Source organism: Canis lupus, chromosome 6, assembly GCF_003254725.2.
Source record: "Canis lupus dingo isolate Sandy chromosome 6, ASM325472v2, whole genome shotgun sequence".
Classification (NCBI taxonomy): domain Eukaryota; kingdom Metazoa; phylum Chordata; class Mammalia; order Carnivora; family Canidae; genus Canis; species Canis lupus.
Genome location: NC_064248.1, coordinates 56911609 through 56929669, shown reverse-complemented (window position 1 = coordinate 56929669; position 18061 = coordinate 56911609). Strand labels below are relative to the sequence as shown.

General features: G+C 42.8%; 1 protein-coding gene across 5 annotated transcripts in view; it reads right to left on the bottom strand.

The window, feature by feature from the left end:
• TGFBR3 (transforming growth factor beta receptor 3) overlaps positions 1 to 18061 on the bottom strand; it is a 194757-nt gene that overhangs the window by 99704 nt on the left and 76992 nt on the right. For all 5 annotated transcript variants that reach the window (XM_025417676.3, XM_025417675.3, XM_025417678.3 and 2 more), the window contains exon 3: positions 14110 to 14294. In XM_025417676.3, coding sequence (XP_025273461.1) covers positions 14110 to 14294 — 185 coding nt within the window. The remainder of the gene's footprint in view (positions 1 to 14109; positions 14295 to 18061) is intronic.

The window sequence follows — 18061 nt, the reverse complement described above, 5'->3', positions numbered from 1 at the left end:
CCTGGATAATCCAGAAGAATTTTCTCACCTCAACATCCTTCAATTAATCACATTTGCAAAGACTTGTTCTATAAAACTTTCATATAGTAACATCTTGGGAAACGGGATGTGGGCACATCTTTGGGAGCCATTACTTAGTCTATCACAGGTGTGGACAAAGAGTTAGCAAAATGTATTCCTCCTTCACATGAGAATTTGGACTTCTGGTAACTATCCTAACTCTGTAACGCCAGTAATCTAAAATAGTATGTCAACTATAATAAAAGGCAAGTTCCTAATGGTAAAAAATTATCCCTAACTGGAAAATTATACTAGGGTTGGAAAGTTTAAAAATACCTGCTAGGAAGAGAGATTTGGGGGTTTCCCTTATAAATTGAGCATTTCCTTCATAGCACCATGGAAACTATTCCTATATAGTTTCTAAACCAGGGCAACATACACACACCATCATATAGCTCTCCTGGCATTTCAGCCATCAACTAGAGAGCTCTGGATGACTATATGAACTGATGTATGGACAGCCACAAGGCATCCAAAAAGGAGGAACACCATGCTGCCCTGCTGCAAGCTGTGGTCTCTATCCTATATCCCTTTAAGTAAGCTAAAGCCACCTGTGCCCTGGGATAGTCTCTTGGGTCTGAATGTTTATTTGAACCCAAGAAGACCCCCTGGGTGTTTGTTAACACATGTAATATAGATATCATTTCAGCTTAATTATTTCCATTTCTTCCTCCACCAAACTCTTTAAACACAGTTACTAGCAGGGAAAAGGAACAGAGCCTTACATCTAGTCGCCTTCTGGTGGTCTCACTGTAAGCAGAATGGCTAAAGGGGGCAAAGGGAAAGGAAAAACTTGGAAAATGCAAATTAATAAATTCACAAAAACTGAGCTGACTGTGCCCTCGAGGAGGAAAAGTGAGTAGTACCTTCAGATGAATAGGTCATGCTTCCTGCACTAGGCCTTCAAGAGGCCTACACTGCAAGATTAAATACCAAAGTCCCAACCCACATCTCTGCTGGAAATGTGCAAGTGGACTCATTACTCAGAGCCAAGATAAAGGATAAATCTTTATGAGTACCGTAAGTATGAGTCATAAAAAATAGGAAACACATGTAGGACATACACACAGTAATAGGACCGAGCCAGGGAAGTGTTTAGGAAATGTATATAAAAACACATGGCAAAAACAGAATTAAATATTACCCTAGTACACAGCTCCAAAACACATTGAAAAACTCACAGCAAGTCAAGGGTTCCTATCACTCTAGTCTCTAATAAACAGAGGTCATTTCCCTATTTGAAAAGAGGCTGGGTTTTTTTTTCTTTCTTTCTTTCTTTCTTTTTTTTTTTTTGCAATGCACAAAGGAGGAGAATGGAATCAAGAAAAAGTAACTTTGAAAGATTTTATGATTTGGGAAACCTGAACAGCTTCCAACTAAAACACTGGGAATTAGATATTTACACCATTAAAAACCTAACAAAAAATTGGAAGGATTTTTTCAGTGAAAGACTTGTTCACAATGGCAGCACTGCCATTTCACTTACATTCTCACTATCTTAACAATCAGCTATGAGAAGGGGAGGAAAAAAAGCAGTATCTTCAGCTCATATGAAAGCAGGAAACAGCAACACATACTCTGCAACATACAAAGAGCAACAGAGGGGCAATATTAAAGCCTCTAAAGGGTACAGAGCTCTGCGGGAGGAACTATTGGTGGGGAACAGGCTGAGTCCTCTGGCCAAGAGCAAAAGATAAAAATCTGGTGTGTGTGGGGGGGGTGTTCAGACTAAAAATGAGAGTAATTGGCCCCCTTAAGTCCTTGGGGGCCAGATGATGAAGGCAAAATGCCCAAACACGACTCATTATTAGAAATTAAAGTTTTCAATTGCCTTGGAATCTGAAAGGCCCTCAAATTTGAGATCAAAGTGCCAAGCAAAGGAGACACCCTAAATGTCCATAAATCTCACACCAAAGCATGCATATGCATGTTCAGATGGACCTTTATCTCCCTTGGACTTGAGCTTTCCTCTGTATCTTCAGAAACTGATTCCCAAGGAAAACAGTACCTGCATGTCTTTCTACTAGAAATTGAGAGGAGTAGGAGAGGAATGTGCATTATTTTTAACTTAATAAGGGTTAAATTTACTTAAGACTTCAGGCAAGCCAATGCCCTTGAGTAGCTATTTGGAGGTAGAAATCCCAATACAACCTCCACTCACAGAAAGATCCAAATGTCGACCACTAAAAGACCACCCACCACTATGAAGCATGGCTAGAGCTAAGAAATGTGATATCCCATTTTCTGTCTGCCTTGCATGTCTTGGTCCTCAGCAGGGACCATATCTCTTTTTCCCTCACTCCCAAGGCACCTGCACATGTGCTCACATCACTAGGAGTGAGGCCACACTTGCCAAGAGCTCATCTCTTAAGATAGTGAATGCTGTTTCAACTTAAATCAGTACCAATCAAATCAAATATTGAGTATCTACCCTGCGGCAAGCCCACTGCTAGGCACATAAAACCTACAGCCACAACACCAACTTGCTATAGCAGATTCAGAAAGAATCATATGAGTGTACACATGTATCAACAAAGAAAAATTGTTTTCATGGGCACAATGTGGTACCTGGGCTGTGGGCAAGAATTAGGCTCTTGCAGTGATTCCAGATCTTATGGATGACTGTCTTTGGCCCATAGTCAGACCCAGTAACATCTAATCTAGTCTTTCTATCTTCAGAAGAAGCCAAATCATACCTGCAATGTGCCTCTTTCCCTCAAAGGATGTAAAAATTCTAGATTCAGCCAAAGGACTCTGGAATTTAGATGAAAAAATGCCATTAATATAAAACAGTATTGTAGCATGTCTTGGACTAGAACCCAGACAATACAGATGACTGTGGGTGAGCAACCATTCCCAGGAGTCCAAAGTACAGCCATTTCAACTTAGTTTTAGCATTCTAAACCAGGAGGGCACTCAGAGCAAAATTCTATCAGAATATTAAAAAATGGTCAGGGTGCCTGGGTGGCTCAATGGTTGAGCATCTGCCTTTGGCTCAGGTTGTGATCCCAGGGTCCTGGGATGGAGTCCCACATCAGGTTCCCCAGAGGGAGCCTGCTTCTCCCTCTGCCTATGTCTCTGCTTCTCTGCGTCTCTCATGAATAAATAAATAGAATCTTAAATACATATATATTAAAAAATGGTGATCAATAAACTTATTTAAAAAGCCAATTCATTAACAAAAAATATTTTTCAATCCCATTCTTAGGAGGTAAAAAGAGCTATCAAGTATCCGGGCATTGATACTTTAGCATTTCAGACAAGGTCAGAGAGCTCAGAGAAAGGACAATTTCAATTCATCACCACCAGTCTAGCTGAGGAGCCCTGGCAGTCTGGAAAGGCAAGGAGAGGGCACACATTTGCTATGGAAGTCAAAGCAACAGGTCTTCCAAACACAGATTCAGACTCCTGCGTCTTTAAGAACAGACCCTCATAAATGGATTGCTTCTGCTGGACACCATGCTCTAAATAAACAGACTCTTCTGGCCGACACACAACTTCCTGTAGGGTTCTGGTGGGTAAAGCTTGAAAAGGCTGCCAAAGCCAATGACCAGCAGTTTTTGAGCTGACTTAGAAAACAAGCTACAAAGACTTGAGTCCAGAGTAAACAAAGGAAAAAGCCACATTAAACAGGGAACAAATTACGATACAGGCAGGGATATTTTAAGTGATCTCTAAGCAAAAAAACAAAATAAAAAAAATCAAGTTATTAGGTATTTAACAATACAGGGTAGAGTAAAATGCCCTCTCTCAACCAGAGGAATTAAGGTTAATTAATTCCAGCGATATTAAGAATTGGCTGGGAATCACCTTCCTGCATCAAGAGGACAGATCATTCCTAGCGGCCTAACTTCAAACCTGGCGCAGATCATATGAGTGACCCACGGGAGCAGCGTGGAGTCAAAAACCATTTATAGCTTTTTACCCAGCTGAGAGTAGAAAGGAATGAGTTTAGTAGCAGATGACTACAATGTAAGAGTAAAGAAAAATGTAGCAAAAAAACCCGAAATGGACCTGGGGAAAAGACTGACACTGAGCTCTGGGTACTTTAGAGTAAACTGCAGGAGCATGAGGTTTAATTGGGTAAAGTAAATCAAAGCTGTAATACAAAATGAAGGATATCAGCTTAGCTACAGTGGTTAAGAGGGACCTAAGGACAAACACCAAGTCCACTGATATAATGCAAATCAAATAAAGGTACACTGTGGAAAAGGGGAGGAACCTGGGGCACCTGGTGGCCGGGTCGGTTATGTCTGACTCTTGATTTCAGCTCAGGTCCTGATATCAGGGTTGTGGGATGGAGCCCTATGTCTGGCTCCTTGCTCAGCAGGAAGTCTGCTAGAGATTCTCTTTCTGCTCTCCCCACCTCTGCCCCCCTCAATCTCTCTCTAAAACAAATAAATAAACCTTTAAAAAGAAAAGCAGAGTAGCTTAAGAAGGCTTACAGTGATACTTTAAATAACATCCTTAGTATCATTCAAGAACCCAATATGCACAAATGCAAAAAAGAGGTTCAAGACTTGGTTCCTGCCCCTAAGGAGTACACTCACCAACTGGGTGTGCAAGATTAACACACCATGATTCAGCAGCAAATAATATAAGAAAATACACAATCCCATACTCTGAGTAGGTACAGAGTGGGGTCGAGGGGAGAAGAGGGGATTCAGAGCAACGTTTAGAAGAGCAGGAGAGGGAGAAGAGTAAAGGATCACGGAAGGTTCAGCACAGACTAAGAGTTCAGGTGGAATTAGGAAAACAGGTGTGGAGCAATGGATTCGCCTGAAAGATCACACGTGCAGCTTGGGAATCCACACTTAAGCATCTCTAAAGGATTCTGAAGCAGAGGGTTCACATAACACACACAGTTGGAGAGACACGGATCCATAGGGGGAGTCCAAAGGCTTCACTCATGCAGCCTTTCCACTCATCTTCCACTTTCAAGCCCCAGCCCACCCCACTTCCCACTGTCCCCATCCTCTATTCTAGTGGTTGGCAAGCTCTCTCTGCAAATGGCCAGATCATAAATCTTTCAGGCTTTGTCACACTACTCAACTCTGCCATTAGAGTATGAAAGCAGCCACGGATGACATATAAGCAAGGATGAATAGACATGGCTATAGTCCAATAAACTTTATTTACCTAAAAAAACAAAACAACAAAAAACAACTTTGTTTACAAAAACAGGCATCAGACTGGTGAATGAATAAGCAAAATACGATACAGCCATATGGACATGCAATTGAATACTATTCAGGAATAAAAAGGAATGAAGTAACAGGCTACACCATGGGTGAGTCTCAAATGCATTAAGTGAGAGAAACCAGTCATAGAAGTCACATATGTAGTAGATTCCATCTACAGAAAATGTCCAAACTAGGCAAATCTACAAAGAAATAAAGCAAGCTGGTGGTCATCTAGGGCAGGGGGTAGGACCACAGGCAATCGGGAGTGACTGCTCATGAGGACAAAGTTTCTTTTTGGAGGGCTGAAAAGTACATAAAGCTTTATGGTACATAAATGATGTACCTACAAAACAGGCAGCCGATAGAATGTGGCCCAAGGCCACAGTCTTGCACTCCTTGAACTGTCTCCCCACCACACTGTGCACATGAACAAACTTTCCTCTACATGTGGTTTCTGCTTCTCCCTCTGTGTATGCTGGGGCCTCTTTCCTCTTCTACCCAGAAATTTCTACTTGACTTTCAAGCCCTTAATTAAATGATCTCTTCTGAGAATCCTTCCCTCACCTGCATATAGAATTATAATGCTCCCTCTTTTGGGCTCCTGCAAAACTCTGTTAATTTTAGAACAAATAATGGTCATATTAGTTGTCACACTGCATTAGATGTATTTGCCTTCAATCTGCAACAAGTGCTGAAGACATAAACATGAGTAAGAATGCAGCTGGGATGTCTACCTAGCACACAGTAGGCTCTCAATGAATAACTCAGTGAATGCATCTGTAAATGAATGAACTATGAGGTATTGTGTAGAGAAAATTGTTTTAAGAAGAGCTAGACTGAAACCATCCATCCCAGGAAGCTGGTTTTTAAAGCTGCAGGGTAAGTAGAGAAGAACATGAAGATTCAAGAGAAATTTCAGAGGAAATGTCAATAAAACATGATGACTGACCAATAAAGGGTTTGAAAGGGATGGGTAAATCCAAGATGGTTCAAAAGTCCCAAGACGGATGGTAGCAGTGACACTGATGGGACATGGAAGCTGGGATGAGAACCAGCACTGGAGTAAAGAGAAGACTGGCTTACACTCAGTTTTAGAGGCAATAAAAAGAGCTAGCATTTAACTGTTTACTGTATGCCAGGCACACATAGTAGCCCTACGTGCCATATGGACGTCTCTCAATCTTCAGTAAACTCTCGAGGAAAGGGGTTTAGAGAATAAAGTTAAGTCCTCCAGAGGCACACATTTGGGAACTGACTGGGGTTAACAGCAGATGGAACTTTCCTGATAGCTGCTCCTCCACAGCACAGCTCAGGCACATGGGAGCTTGAGGGGAGACCTGAGAGGCAGGGTTCTTGGAGAAGTCTAGAGAAGAGCAGTGGGAGTCTTTCGGATGAAGATGACAACCCAAATCCCCAAAACAGATAAGCTGCCTTAGGGACAAGAGACGGGAGGGGACAACAAGCCAAAGACTACACCCCAGGCAAGAAACCCGGAAGAGAAACAAAGAGCTGGGAAAGAAACAGAAAAACAGATGGAAAGGTAGAAGGAGAACCAGGCTATGGCATCATCCTGAAGCCCAGAGAGAGAGGCCAGGAAAGGGAGTACAGAGAAAAGAGCTGAGGAGGAATCAAGTGGGGAGAGGAGTTGTGGGAGAAAGAGCTGTGCCATCCGAATCAGGACCCCTGGGTCCTGGACCCCAGGCCAGCACTGGCGCCAACTTCTTGACGGTGAACAAGTCATCACGTCACTCCCTGGCCCTGGTCTCCTCTGTCAGGTGGTTAAAACTAGATTGTCTCCAGTCTAGTATCCCATTAGGTGGACAAAAGGGCATCATCAGAGATAAGCTCGGGAGAACACAGGTCAGGCTGCAGGGAGGAAAGAAGACACATGTTCAGTCATTCAAGAAGTCAGAGAGGCAAGGATAAGAGAAATACAACGGTGTGGAGAGATCATTAGCAGGGCCAAGCTCACTCATGGCCTCTTCTCTGTGGAAGAAAGAAAAGTAAAATAATTAAGCATGCTAATTTTTACAGAAATATTCAGAGAATACAGTGGGTAAACGACTGAAAGTGATATAAGAAACATTTCTGCAGAATTTCAGTATTTAAATCAGAGATGTTAGCAGTAAATTTCTTTTTTATTCTCAAACAGAATGTCAAGAGAGCAGATAAGCAATGAAAACAAGAGAGAACAAGCTAGAGATTTGGATACTCTGCACATAGAAGCTGGGCATCTGCCCAATCAGCACATCTGGGTCTCAGATTTGTAGACCTGCTCCTTACTTCGGCCTATTGCTTTTTTAAAAGACTCTCCAAAATGTCCTTCAAGCTAAAAGTCACATTTTCAAATGTGAAGGGTGCTCCTCTAAAAACATTTTCTAACAACATTTTTACGAAGGTACAATTTTTCAAAAGTCAAGACGAGTTACCATGGCAACACAGTATGGGTCGGGGTTGTAACCCTAACCTCCATAAAGGCACACACCACACTGGCTGGAAAACGCTGCTGCTGGACACATTTTAGACGGGGTTAAGGCAGTCTCTTCTCCAGATGGGGAAGAGGCAATAGTAAGGCTATTTCAATCTGTCACCTTCCAGCCAGCAAAGAACATAACCCTGCATTACATCGTGCTAAAATGGCAGAGTCCAACCAAGCCCCACCCCTCTAGTGGGGCAAGGAGCAGGGCTTTCTTAGGGCAATTTTACAGCATCTGGACATCACTGTGATAAATGACAGGGTTTAAGCGATGTGGCCAGCAAACATCTTGGTAGGAATGTTGTAATTTCTTTGCTTCGTTTGTGTCCTCATTTGTTTGCTAAACCCTGATGTTTACTATTATCACTCTGGTTTCTGCTTTCACTTTTTTCTAGAATTTCAAAACTGGGTTTCTGGAGACTTCTTACTTGAGAGTTAGCTGTAGTTTCTGATTCAACATCTTGCCCCAACATGTCAAAAACCATCCTTGACTAAGTACGGCCAGTTCTAAACCAGCCTGCAGGGTCCTCCGGTAAGCCAAGAGCCAGGTATAGTCACTTGCTGTCTGCAACCTCACTCCTCTATTGGGTCCTGGCCTAGTACTTTCATTGTGCCCAGTGGGGTGTCATCATTTAAATTCCATCGAGTGAAGGGACTTCACTTTGAAGCTCCCTTCAAATGATAGGACTGGCCTATTTATTTAGGGCCTCCCATTCCACACGAGAGTCAGACTCGGCTGTCTTTAAAATGAATGAAATAATGTCCATGGCAACACTCAAATGAACTGAGAAATGTGACCCTTGTCATTGGTTTAACTTTTTGATATATCTGCTGTAGGCCTGCAACAAAATGGTCATTTCAGAGGCAATGTCACCTAAAAGGCTGGAGTGATTTCCAATACAACCTCCATTTAAACAAACACCAGGCAGCATTTATACATGGGAGGCATTTGTTTAGTAACTAAATTTCACCAATATACAGTGTTTGTGTGTGAGTGGTTTACTCTGACACTTGCTAAGCATATACTACATATAAGATCTCTGAAACATTAAGAACCTTGAGCTTATTTGGATTTTTTTCTGCACAGACACAGGACTAGCATTAGAAAGTCACTCATGAATAACTGCAGAGGGAAAAAATGCCCCCAGACAAAGAAGGAATGTAGCTAGTGTGCGACTGTTCAGTGTTCATCTGATTCTTTTACTCTCACAAAGGCAGTCTCCAAAAGACCAGTCTTGAGATTCTCTATCAGTTCTTTTAGTGGTGATGAGGAAAGGTAAGACGACAGCCCATTGCCCCCCAGCCCCATACTGTTCTGTATTTTAATAACTAAAAGGGGAGAGAGAAGTTGTCCACCTACTAATACCGTTGAAAGAGAGGTAAGACTATGTATAGATAGGTAAGTAGGTAGGTTCATAGCGTTCATAGGTTCATAACTCCAAAATGTTTTAGCCCTGAACTTCCAGACACCTCAGAGTAAGCAAAAAAAGATGCCAAATCAGACGTCAAAGCCCACACATTTAAGCTCTAGTTTGGGGATCCCTGGGTGGCTCAGCGGTTTAGTGCCTGCCTTCGGTCCAGGGTGTGATCCTGGAGTCCCGGGATCAAGTCCCACATCAGGCTCCCTGCATGGAGCCTGCTTCTCCCTCTGCCTGTGTCTCTGCCCCTCTCTCTCTCTCTCTCTCTCTCTCTGTCTCTCATGAATAAATAAATATTTTTAAAAAAGCTCTAGTATTTCATTCTTATGAGGAAGAGTCCTTTAATGTGTTCATTCTCATCTCATGGTTCCAGCAAGTTTGGTTACAAGTCATGGACTGCAAGCAGAGAACAGGTGGGTTACTTTTGTGAAGGCAGCTAAAGGCCATATGGGGAGGGGGAGGCAATCATCAACTATGAAAGACAGGTGGGAGGTGGCATTTACTGTGGCCATTAACAGCCACGGGAGAGTGCAAGGGCTCCTTAGCTCCCTGTGTTTTATAATTACTAACACTTGATGTGATAATCTTCTAAACGAGAAAGGAAAAAAGACAGCAAGACACCCACCTTAATACTGACCCCAAAGCCACCAGGGAAGGAATGAAAAGGGACTGGGAGCACTGGAATGAGCTGTCACAAGCCTATGCAGGAAACCCAAACCCTCAGTAAGAGATCAGTTGGCTCACCCAACAGGTGAAGCCAAACAAAAGTGGTTAGCAGGTTTCATAGCCCGGAACAAGGCAAGAGCTAAAGGTAGAAGGGAAGTGGACTGGAAGTGTGGGGACAGCTTGGACTGCAGAGTCCAAAGACCCAGCGTCCACCGCCTCCCTAAGCCTTGCTCCTTTCCTGGCTGACAGTGAGGACTGGCAGAGATAATACTAGTGCCAGCAGGGTGGCCAGGCCCCAGCAGGCGCTTCACCACCACCACCCCTGCTATTGCTGTAACTTGGTGGGTACCAGAACTGTTAAAGAGGCAAGGCAAGCAGAACAGTTTGCATTTCAGATACATGTGTTAACTCTCTTCTCTCTCTCCCAACTGTGGTGTTTCCTGCCCACAAAAGAAGCAGGAAAGGAACAACTTTATGCTACGGTCCTCGAGAAAGTACAAAGTAAAAGTGACTTGGAGCCACATGTGTGATTAACCACACATCCCATTTGGCCCTGCCTGCCAAGAAGCGTGGATCCAAATTTCATACTCAGTCGTACCAACCACATTAACCCATACAGCTTAACAACTATGCTTTTCTTTTTTCTTTGTCTTCATTCTGTGTTTTCTGCTTATACTGTTGAGGTGTCTATTGTAAGCCCATCCCAAATCCTTTCTTTAGAATGAGGCAGAGAATAAGCAAATACATGAAAGTATGAAGGGTTCTGAACTTTCTGAAGGATAAAGTTATTAAACCTGGTCCCTTTCCCATGACAATGGAGCGTTCCAGATCTTTCCATCATACAGCCAGTTACCGGCACACACACATTAACAGTTGCTGCTTTAATGTCAAGACAAATACATAAATTTAAATACTATATCTTTTATACACACAGGTAATGCTAACAAGGGGCTTACCCTCAGCAGCTTTTCATAGTAAACAGGCAATTAGATAAGTCGGAAATAGAAAAGACACATCACCACATAAAAGCAGGTCACAATAAAAATTAGATGATAGGAAACAAAATTGTTGCCATTCCAGCAACTAATGAAAGTATGTTACTGTAAACAAGCCTCTGGTGGTGCTGTAACCCCTCTCAGGAATCAGGAAACACACTGAAGGCCCAAGCTCGGGTGGGGGCAGGGGTGGGGGGGATGTTGCATTTTACTTTGAAGTCAAAGAGCAAGAGGAGCTGGTTTTTACAGGATGAAAATGATGACACCGGTGCCCGCTTATTTCTGAAACACAAAACTGATCTCTCAGGGCTGTTTACTGTTTTCTGCCCTTCTCTGTCGCCAGAGAGTCTTTTTCAAGTTTCCTGTTCACTTCCAGGCCTGTTGTTTCCAAAACCAATGATTACAAATGAAGAGGTGTGGTCTCAGATGAAAAATACAATTATAGGTTTCTGCGCTGTCCTGAGGGGAACCCAGCAGGGAGGCCAATGGTAAAACAGTGCCTTCCTACAGAAGGCTTTGTGTACATTACTGTAGCAAGCGAGTTTCAGATCCAAATTCTCTGCTGGCCTATAAAATTGTTTATCTAACTTAAGCGCAACTGTTTCCCCAAATCTTGTCAACCTGCTGTGGTTATTACTTCCAGGTGTGGATCTGTCACCCCCTCCACACAGGAAAAGCAACAGCCTCTCCTCAGCTGAAGAACCTTAAGACTCCTGGGAGGCAGGAATGGAGTAAAATGTTAGAGAAGGGTTGATTTATAATAGATCTTACTGCTGATCCTGCACCAATAAACAAGCTAGGGGAAAGAGGGTTGACTTGGTAATTCCCTCCCACCGAAGGAGGACATGGTAAAAAACTACCTTGGGTCATCAGAGTCAATTATACTTGGGAGCAAACATGGCATTCTTTTTGCTAATTTATAAACAATGACCTCATTTTGTTTTGAAAAATATTCTCCTTTAATATTTAGTAGAGACATACATAAAGACATACATACATACATAAAGGTATGTTTAGACAGACATACCTCTGGTCCTCCCAACATCACCTCCCAAACTGATCAGCTGGTTTTTAGCACAGACCACATAATAGCAAATTTATAAAAACCAAGTTATCCACTGAGAACAAGAGAGTTGGGGGACTTTAGGCTGGAGGGAGAAGCAATCTTGTTGTTCTGTTTTTGTTTTTTTTTTTTAAGTGAATACAGCCAAGGTAAGCTGTATTAATCAGAATAATTAGTGTTTTATGTATAGAGAGTGTAGAGGACAACACGAGCAGTTGGGCCATGAGAGAATTAAAGAGAGAATGTTGACGGATGGTAAAATGGGGGTGGAAAAATATTAAATCTCTCACCTTCTTCACATGATTATGCAGCCATGCAGACAATTTTTTTCATGCAATTTTTAAAGACATTTGAACTATGTGACCCAGCAACTCCACTTCTCTAAGTATGTAAACAAGAGAAATGATAACCTATGTCCACACAAAAACTTGCCCATGAACGTTCATGGCAGTATTGTTCATATTAGTTAAAATGTGGAAACAACCTGAATGTCCATCTACTGAGGAATGGATAAAGTGTGGTCGGTCCACACAATGAAATGTTGCTCAGCAATAAAAAGGAATGAAGTATTGGCACGTGCTGCTGTGGGGAGGAACATTGAAGATATGATGCTAAGTGAAAGAAGAAGAATGTTTAGATTTTTAAGCAAATTTTCGAGACTATCTCCTCTAGGCCCCATCTCTTTACTCTCTCGGTGACCACACTATGTCCCCAGGTGCCAACTAGTTGCACGTATCCTCAGTACCACCATGAACATTTGAACCTAACTCTGTGGTCATTCCTAGAGGTACTTTTCTCTTGCTTCAGTCGTCTTATTTGAATCGATTTTCACAGTCAACAACAGCAACGCACAATTTAACATCTAGAATCTTTGCTGTAGCTGCTTCTGTAATAGTTTGAGCATTTCTTTTCTTAGTTCCTCTGAGACAGCACATATAAAATGAGTAATTATTGCTGCTAAAGAATTGCTGGAGTCAGCAAGGCTTCATAGGAACTGCATTTCCTCCTCCTCTTTTCCCTCCCACCACAAAATCTCCCCCATAAGTTAAGAATTAAAGACACATTACCAGGATAAAGAAATCTGCCCTGAAAGAGGCGTTGCAGCAACCACGGCAAGCAACCAAGAGTATTAACAATAATTTCCAATGTAGCTGAAAAGGTTAGATGATTTGTCTTTGAAATGAGCCAACTCTGCACACTTGCACGAGATTAAAATCAGTTTGCTTTTTCTTCTGGACACCTCACCTCTCCTATTCCTACCCCCGCCCCCAAAAGGCAAAGCGGTTGAAGCACATAAATAGTTCTGGAAATTAACTTCCTTGATCAGAAGAAAACTCAAAGATAAATTCCATTCTGCATTAGTTTTCCTACCCTTCACTGTGATCAGGATTCATTGTGGTTTCTCTCTCCCTGGGGAGATAATACTTGATTGATCAAACACTTCTGACACACAGAAGCTTAAAAACAGAAAGAACTACAATTGCATGCTATATCTTAAAAGAAGTATGATGACCATGACCCACAATCTAGGTCATTTCTGAGCCACAGGAAAGAGGAGGCCATTTTTTTCTTAAGGTGACAACTCTGTGCGAGCGAGTTATTTCCGCACCTGTAAAATGAGAATACTAACCGGACTTCATGGGGTCAGCCTATGAGTGCTTCAAATAGTGCTGAGGACGGGTGAAATACCAAGTCACTCTGAGCTTGGTTCATCACCATCACCACCACCTAGACCATCGCTATCTTTGAGAAGCTGCCTAGGTGGCATAGGAGCTAACCCCCAGGGCTTTTCATGTCTGTACAAAGCACTGACATCTTTACTCAAATGTTCCTATTTCCAAAGACCCATCCTGCAGGAGCTACAGGTTCATAAGATGAAGCAAAGAAAAGGAAAAAGACAGAAGAAGATGAGAAAAGACATTTTACAATTACAGAAAAAGGCACCTTATTTTGTTTTTTCACAGTGATGTTTAAAAGATGAAATTCTTAAGAACATTCTTTCCAATACGGGAAGCCAGGAAAGTTGCTAAGCTGAAAAATCTCTCTAGAAAGAGTCCTAAGTTGCCCAGTCCAGAGAGAAATCTGTTATTTGAAATCCTTCTTAGGTGTACACTGCATCCTCCTCCCCACTTATATTCATATATAAGCATCCTTGTTAAACCCAGAATGGGAAAAAAAGGACTCTGTTCAGAGAAGTGTTTTTACAAGCTGAGAGGAACAGGAGTAGAAAGCTGGCACCTGCGCCTACCTCTCTCTGGGGCTGGCCAAGCCCCGGGTCAGCAGTACGGAGGTTCAGGACGTGCACTTCCTGTGGCAGCCCTGTTGTGCCTCTGCTGGCACACCCCGACAAGACAGTGAAGCTCTCCATTAACGCCTGGACTGGATGAGAGGCATTGACAGGCGACAATTCACACTGGGTACTGGGTTCTGGACCTGCAGGGGGAATCACAAACACAAAACCCTCAGAAATAGCGATTAATTGCGCTACAATTAAATTACTTATTCTAGACGATCAAGCCACTGCCAACCCACCAGAGGAATCTTTCCAGGTAAGTTGTCTTCAGAACTAAATGGCAAAGAAGCGTGTTAGCCTATTCTAAAACCCCACTCTCTAAATTCCTTTTAGATGATTTTGACATGTATTTGATTATTTAAATTCCCTTTTAGACACACAAGTCACGAATGTATTCCTCAGGATGGAGGAAACCTCCCATTTGACATCTGTGTTCAATTCCTTCTCCATCTCCTAGAAGAAAGCCAGAAGTAAATGGAATAAATTGCCGAAAGCCCAATAATAGTATGCATAAATATTAAACAACTAAAATTGCACCCAAAAAGTATAAGCTACTGTCCCTTAACTTTTAAGCACTGCCCTCTTCTTAAAAGACCAGAACAAACTTAAGAATGATACAAAGGCACTATAACGAGCAAGGGCAACTGGGGCCAGAGTTGTACAGCAAAGTTTGGGCCAGAGGTCAGAAAAAAAAAATCCTCCCAGAAAGGGAGAAGTGTATGAGTAGAGCCCCAAATAGAAAAAGTAGAACCCTGGTCACACTTGGCTCCTGCTTCCTCACTCTCCCCCCCCTTCCCTAATAATCAGAACTTGAATTCTGACATCTATTCCCGCCCATCTCTACCTCCTGTGGTCCTCATCGCCTGTCTCTAGACAACTGCAGATCTTCCTAAAAGGAGACTCTAGGGTTCAGCTCTTCAAGCCACCTCCCATTGAGAGCACCATCCACCTCACCCAAGGTGCTCAAGGGGTGGTTATTTCTGATACAAACACCAGCCCCTCCCATCACTGCCAGCATCTCCTGTCCCTTAAGGACTCCTGGCCTGTGAATAAAGCCCAAGTTTCTTAAGCAGGTGCACAAGGCCTTTCCTGACCAGTCCCTTCCTCTCTCTCCAGCCTCACCCCATCCCACTCCAGCAACCCCAACTGGCTTCAAGTGCTCCAAATATACCATAATGTGTTCTTAACACCACATCTTTATTTAAGTTTGTTTCCTTTACCCAAATCCCTCTTCCATTCTTAACTCTGCCCCACAACAAACACCCCAAACAGAGAGAGGTACTCTTCCTCCATCCTCACATGCTTTCTCTGCCCATCTTGGCAGTTTCTATGCTAGTGTAACCTCCTGGACTGTGGGTTACTCATCTTTGTAACCTCAGCACCCATCACAGCACCCGGCACGTCAGAGATGCTCAAAAAATATTTGTGAAATGAATCATCAGGCTTTAAAAAAAAAAAAAAAACTGCTCCCTCCCTGACTGGTGATTAGAACACCATTCTGGGGACTTGGATTTTGCTGTAGGGAGCTAATATAGGAAAGAGATTGCTGTGATGATGTGAGGTACAACCCCACTTGGGCCTCACCACACACTGGCTGGATAGGAACATCCAAGGAGGAGGAGGAACCAGTGATACACCTCTACAAATTTGGTGTTGTCTCCATTTAATACCTGGGGAGACTGGGACTTGAACATACAGCATCCACTAAACCACACCTTTCCAAGCGGAATCCAAAAAAGACCTGAAAACACTCAAATTAGTTCTTCTGACTTCTACATATTAAAAGTACTCTCCAGGATTACAGCCTCGGTGTAAAATGCCAATGCAGTTCAGAACCAGGCAATCCTGCACCCCCACGGCTATACCAAAAGCAGATACCCAGCTGCCTGGTGTGCCAAGTCTATTTCAGAACTCACAGAAATTATCTAGGCTGATAATAGTAATCTGGTCCAAAATGAAGTATGCACCTTCTCAAATAATCACTGCTACTCTCTGTGCTGCTGTACTGTTCCCAGCTGCTGAGAAACAGAGGTGGTGAAGGAAGATGTCACGGTGGCAAAAGAGGGAGGTACTGGACAAACGATTCGCTGAAGTCCCCATGTAGGGCCAACAGTGTGAGCAGGTGCTCCCCCTACTGTTTCCCCTCCCACCCTCACCAACAGCAGTGGGCCATCCAGTGTATTTCATGCCCCAGAGCTCCAGAGTCTCCTCCTCCTACTCAACTCTGGGGACACACTGAACTCTGGGGACTTGGTTTCACAGCCTCTTACCATGAATCTGCCATTATCACAAATTAAGCACAAATAAAAATGCTTTTCAAGATAGGGGGTGGGTTAAAAGGCGATGGAGATTAAGGCGTGCACTTGTCCTGATGAGCACGGCTGATGTATGGGAAGTGTTAAATCACCATGCTGCACACCTGAAACTAATATTACACTGCATGTTAACTCACTGGAATTTAAACAAAAACTTAAAAAGGGGCACCTGGCTGGCTCAGTCTCAGCAGAGCATCCAATTCTTGATCTTGGAGTCATGAATTTTTTTAAGATTTTTATTTATTTGAGAGAGAGAGAGCACGTGCACAAGAGAGAGGATGAGTGGGGGGAGAGGCAGAGAGAGGAAAAAGCAGATTCCCTGCTGAGCAGAGAGCCGGATGCAGGGCTAACTCCCAGGACCCTGGGATCATGTTCTGAGCCCAAGGCAGAGTTAACTGACTGCCATCCCAGCATCCATAGGGTCAGGAGTTTGAGCCCCACATTGGGTGCAGAGATTACACAAAAAAATAATAATAAAAAAAAACCTTTCAGCTCCATTTTTATATGCATGTGCAAAGCTCTGACTGGCCTGTGGTTCACGGTTCCGCTCAAAACACATCTGCCATCTGCCTGACTTGCCCTCCTGGCAATGCCACCATCACCCACCAGGATCTTCCTTAAATCACCACACTGCTTATCGCCGCATGGGGGCTGGAGCAAAAACTCACTAGCAACAAGTCAAAGGAAAAGGTCTTTCCCAAAGAGGGAGGGAATCAGAGAGGGGACATCCCCAGTACTGGGGACTAGCAATCCTGACCTTAGAATCCATGGTTTCTGTCCTGCCCACAGTCCAGGGCAGAGCAAATCCCACTTAATGGACACCCGTTCCAGCCATGCGCTTTACAAGTCAGCCTGAGGTCAAAGAAAAAAAGAAAGCCAATGCACAGGCCACACTCTTATCAAGTGATTGGATAACTGCACTTTACAGAGACCCACTGGGGTCAGTGTTTAAACACACTCCCTATAGAGTGTCTCTGACCATCAGGCACACCAAAGTAGTAGTTTTTGAGGTTCCTTACTGTATTTTTTTGCCTCCAAATTAAAAAAAAAAAATAAGCTACAAAATAGGATTAAGCTATCCTTAAAGCCAAAAACAGCAAGAAAGAAAAGATATTAGGAGTTATCCAAAAAAAAAAAAAAAAAAAAAGGAGTTATCCACCCTTAGCCTCCAAGGATAAGTAAGGGTACCTTCAACAATTCAACACACAGTCTGGTGTAGTAAAAAAATAAAATAATTTGCTCCTATTTATTAAATGCTCACTATAGGCTGGGCAGTGCTAGATCTATACAACCTTGAACACCATCATAAAAAAGTGGTAGTACTCTTTTTTTTTAAGAAAAGGAAAATAAGTTCAAGGCACTTAAGTAACTGCTTTAAGGTTGCCCAGTCACCCAAGGACTGAGACTCACACCTACCTCTGAGATTCACATCTTTATATGGTGCAATTTTAACAAAAACATATTGAACATTTAAGGAAGAAATCATACCAATTCTCAACAATTTCTCTCAGAAGATAGAAGCAGAGGGAATACTTCCTAACTCATTGTATGAGGTCAGCATTACCCTAATACCAAAACCAGACAAAGATATT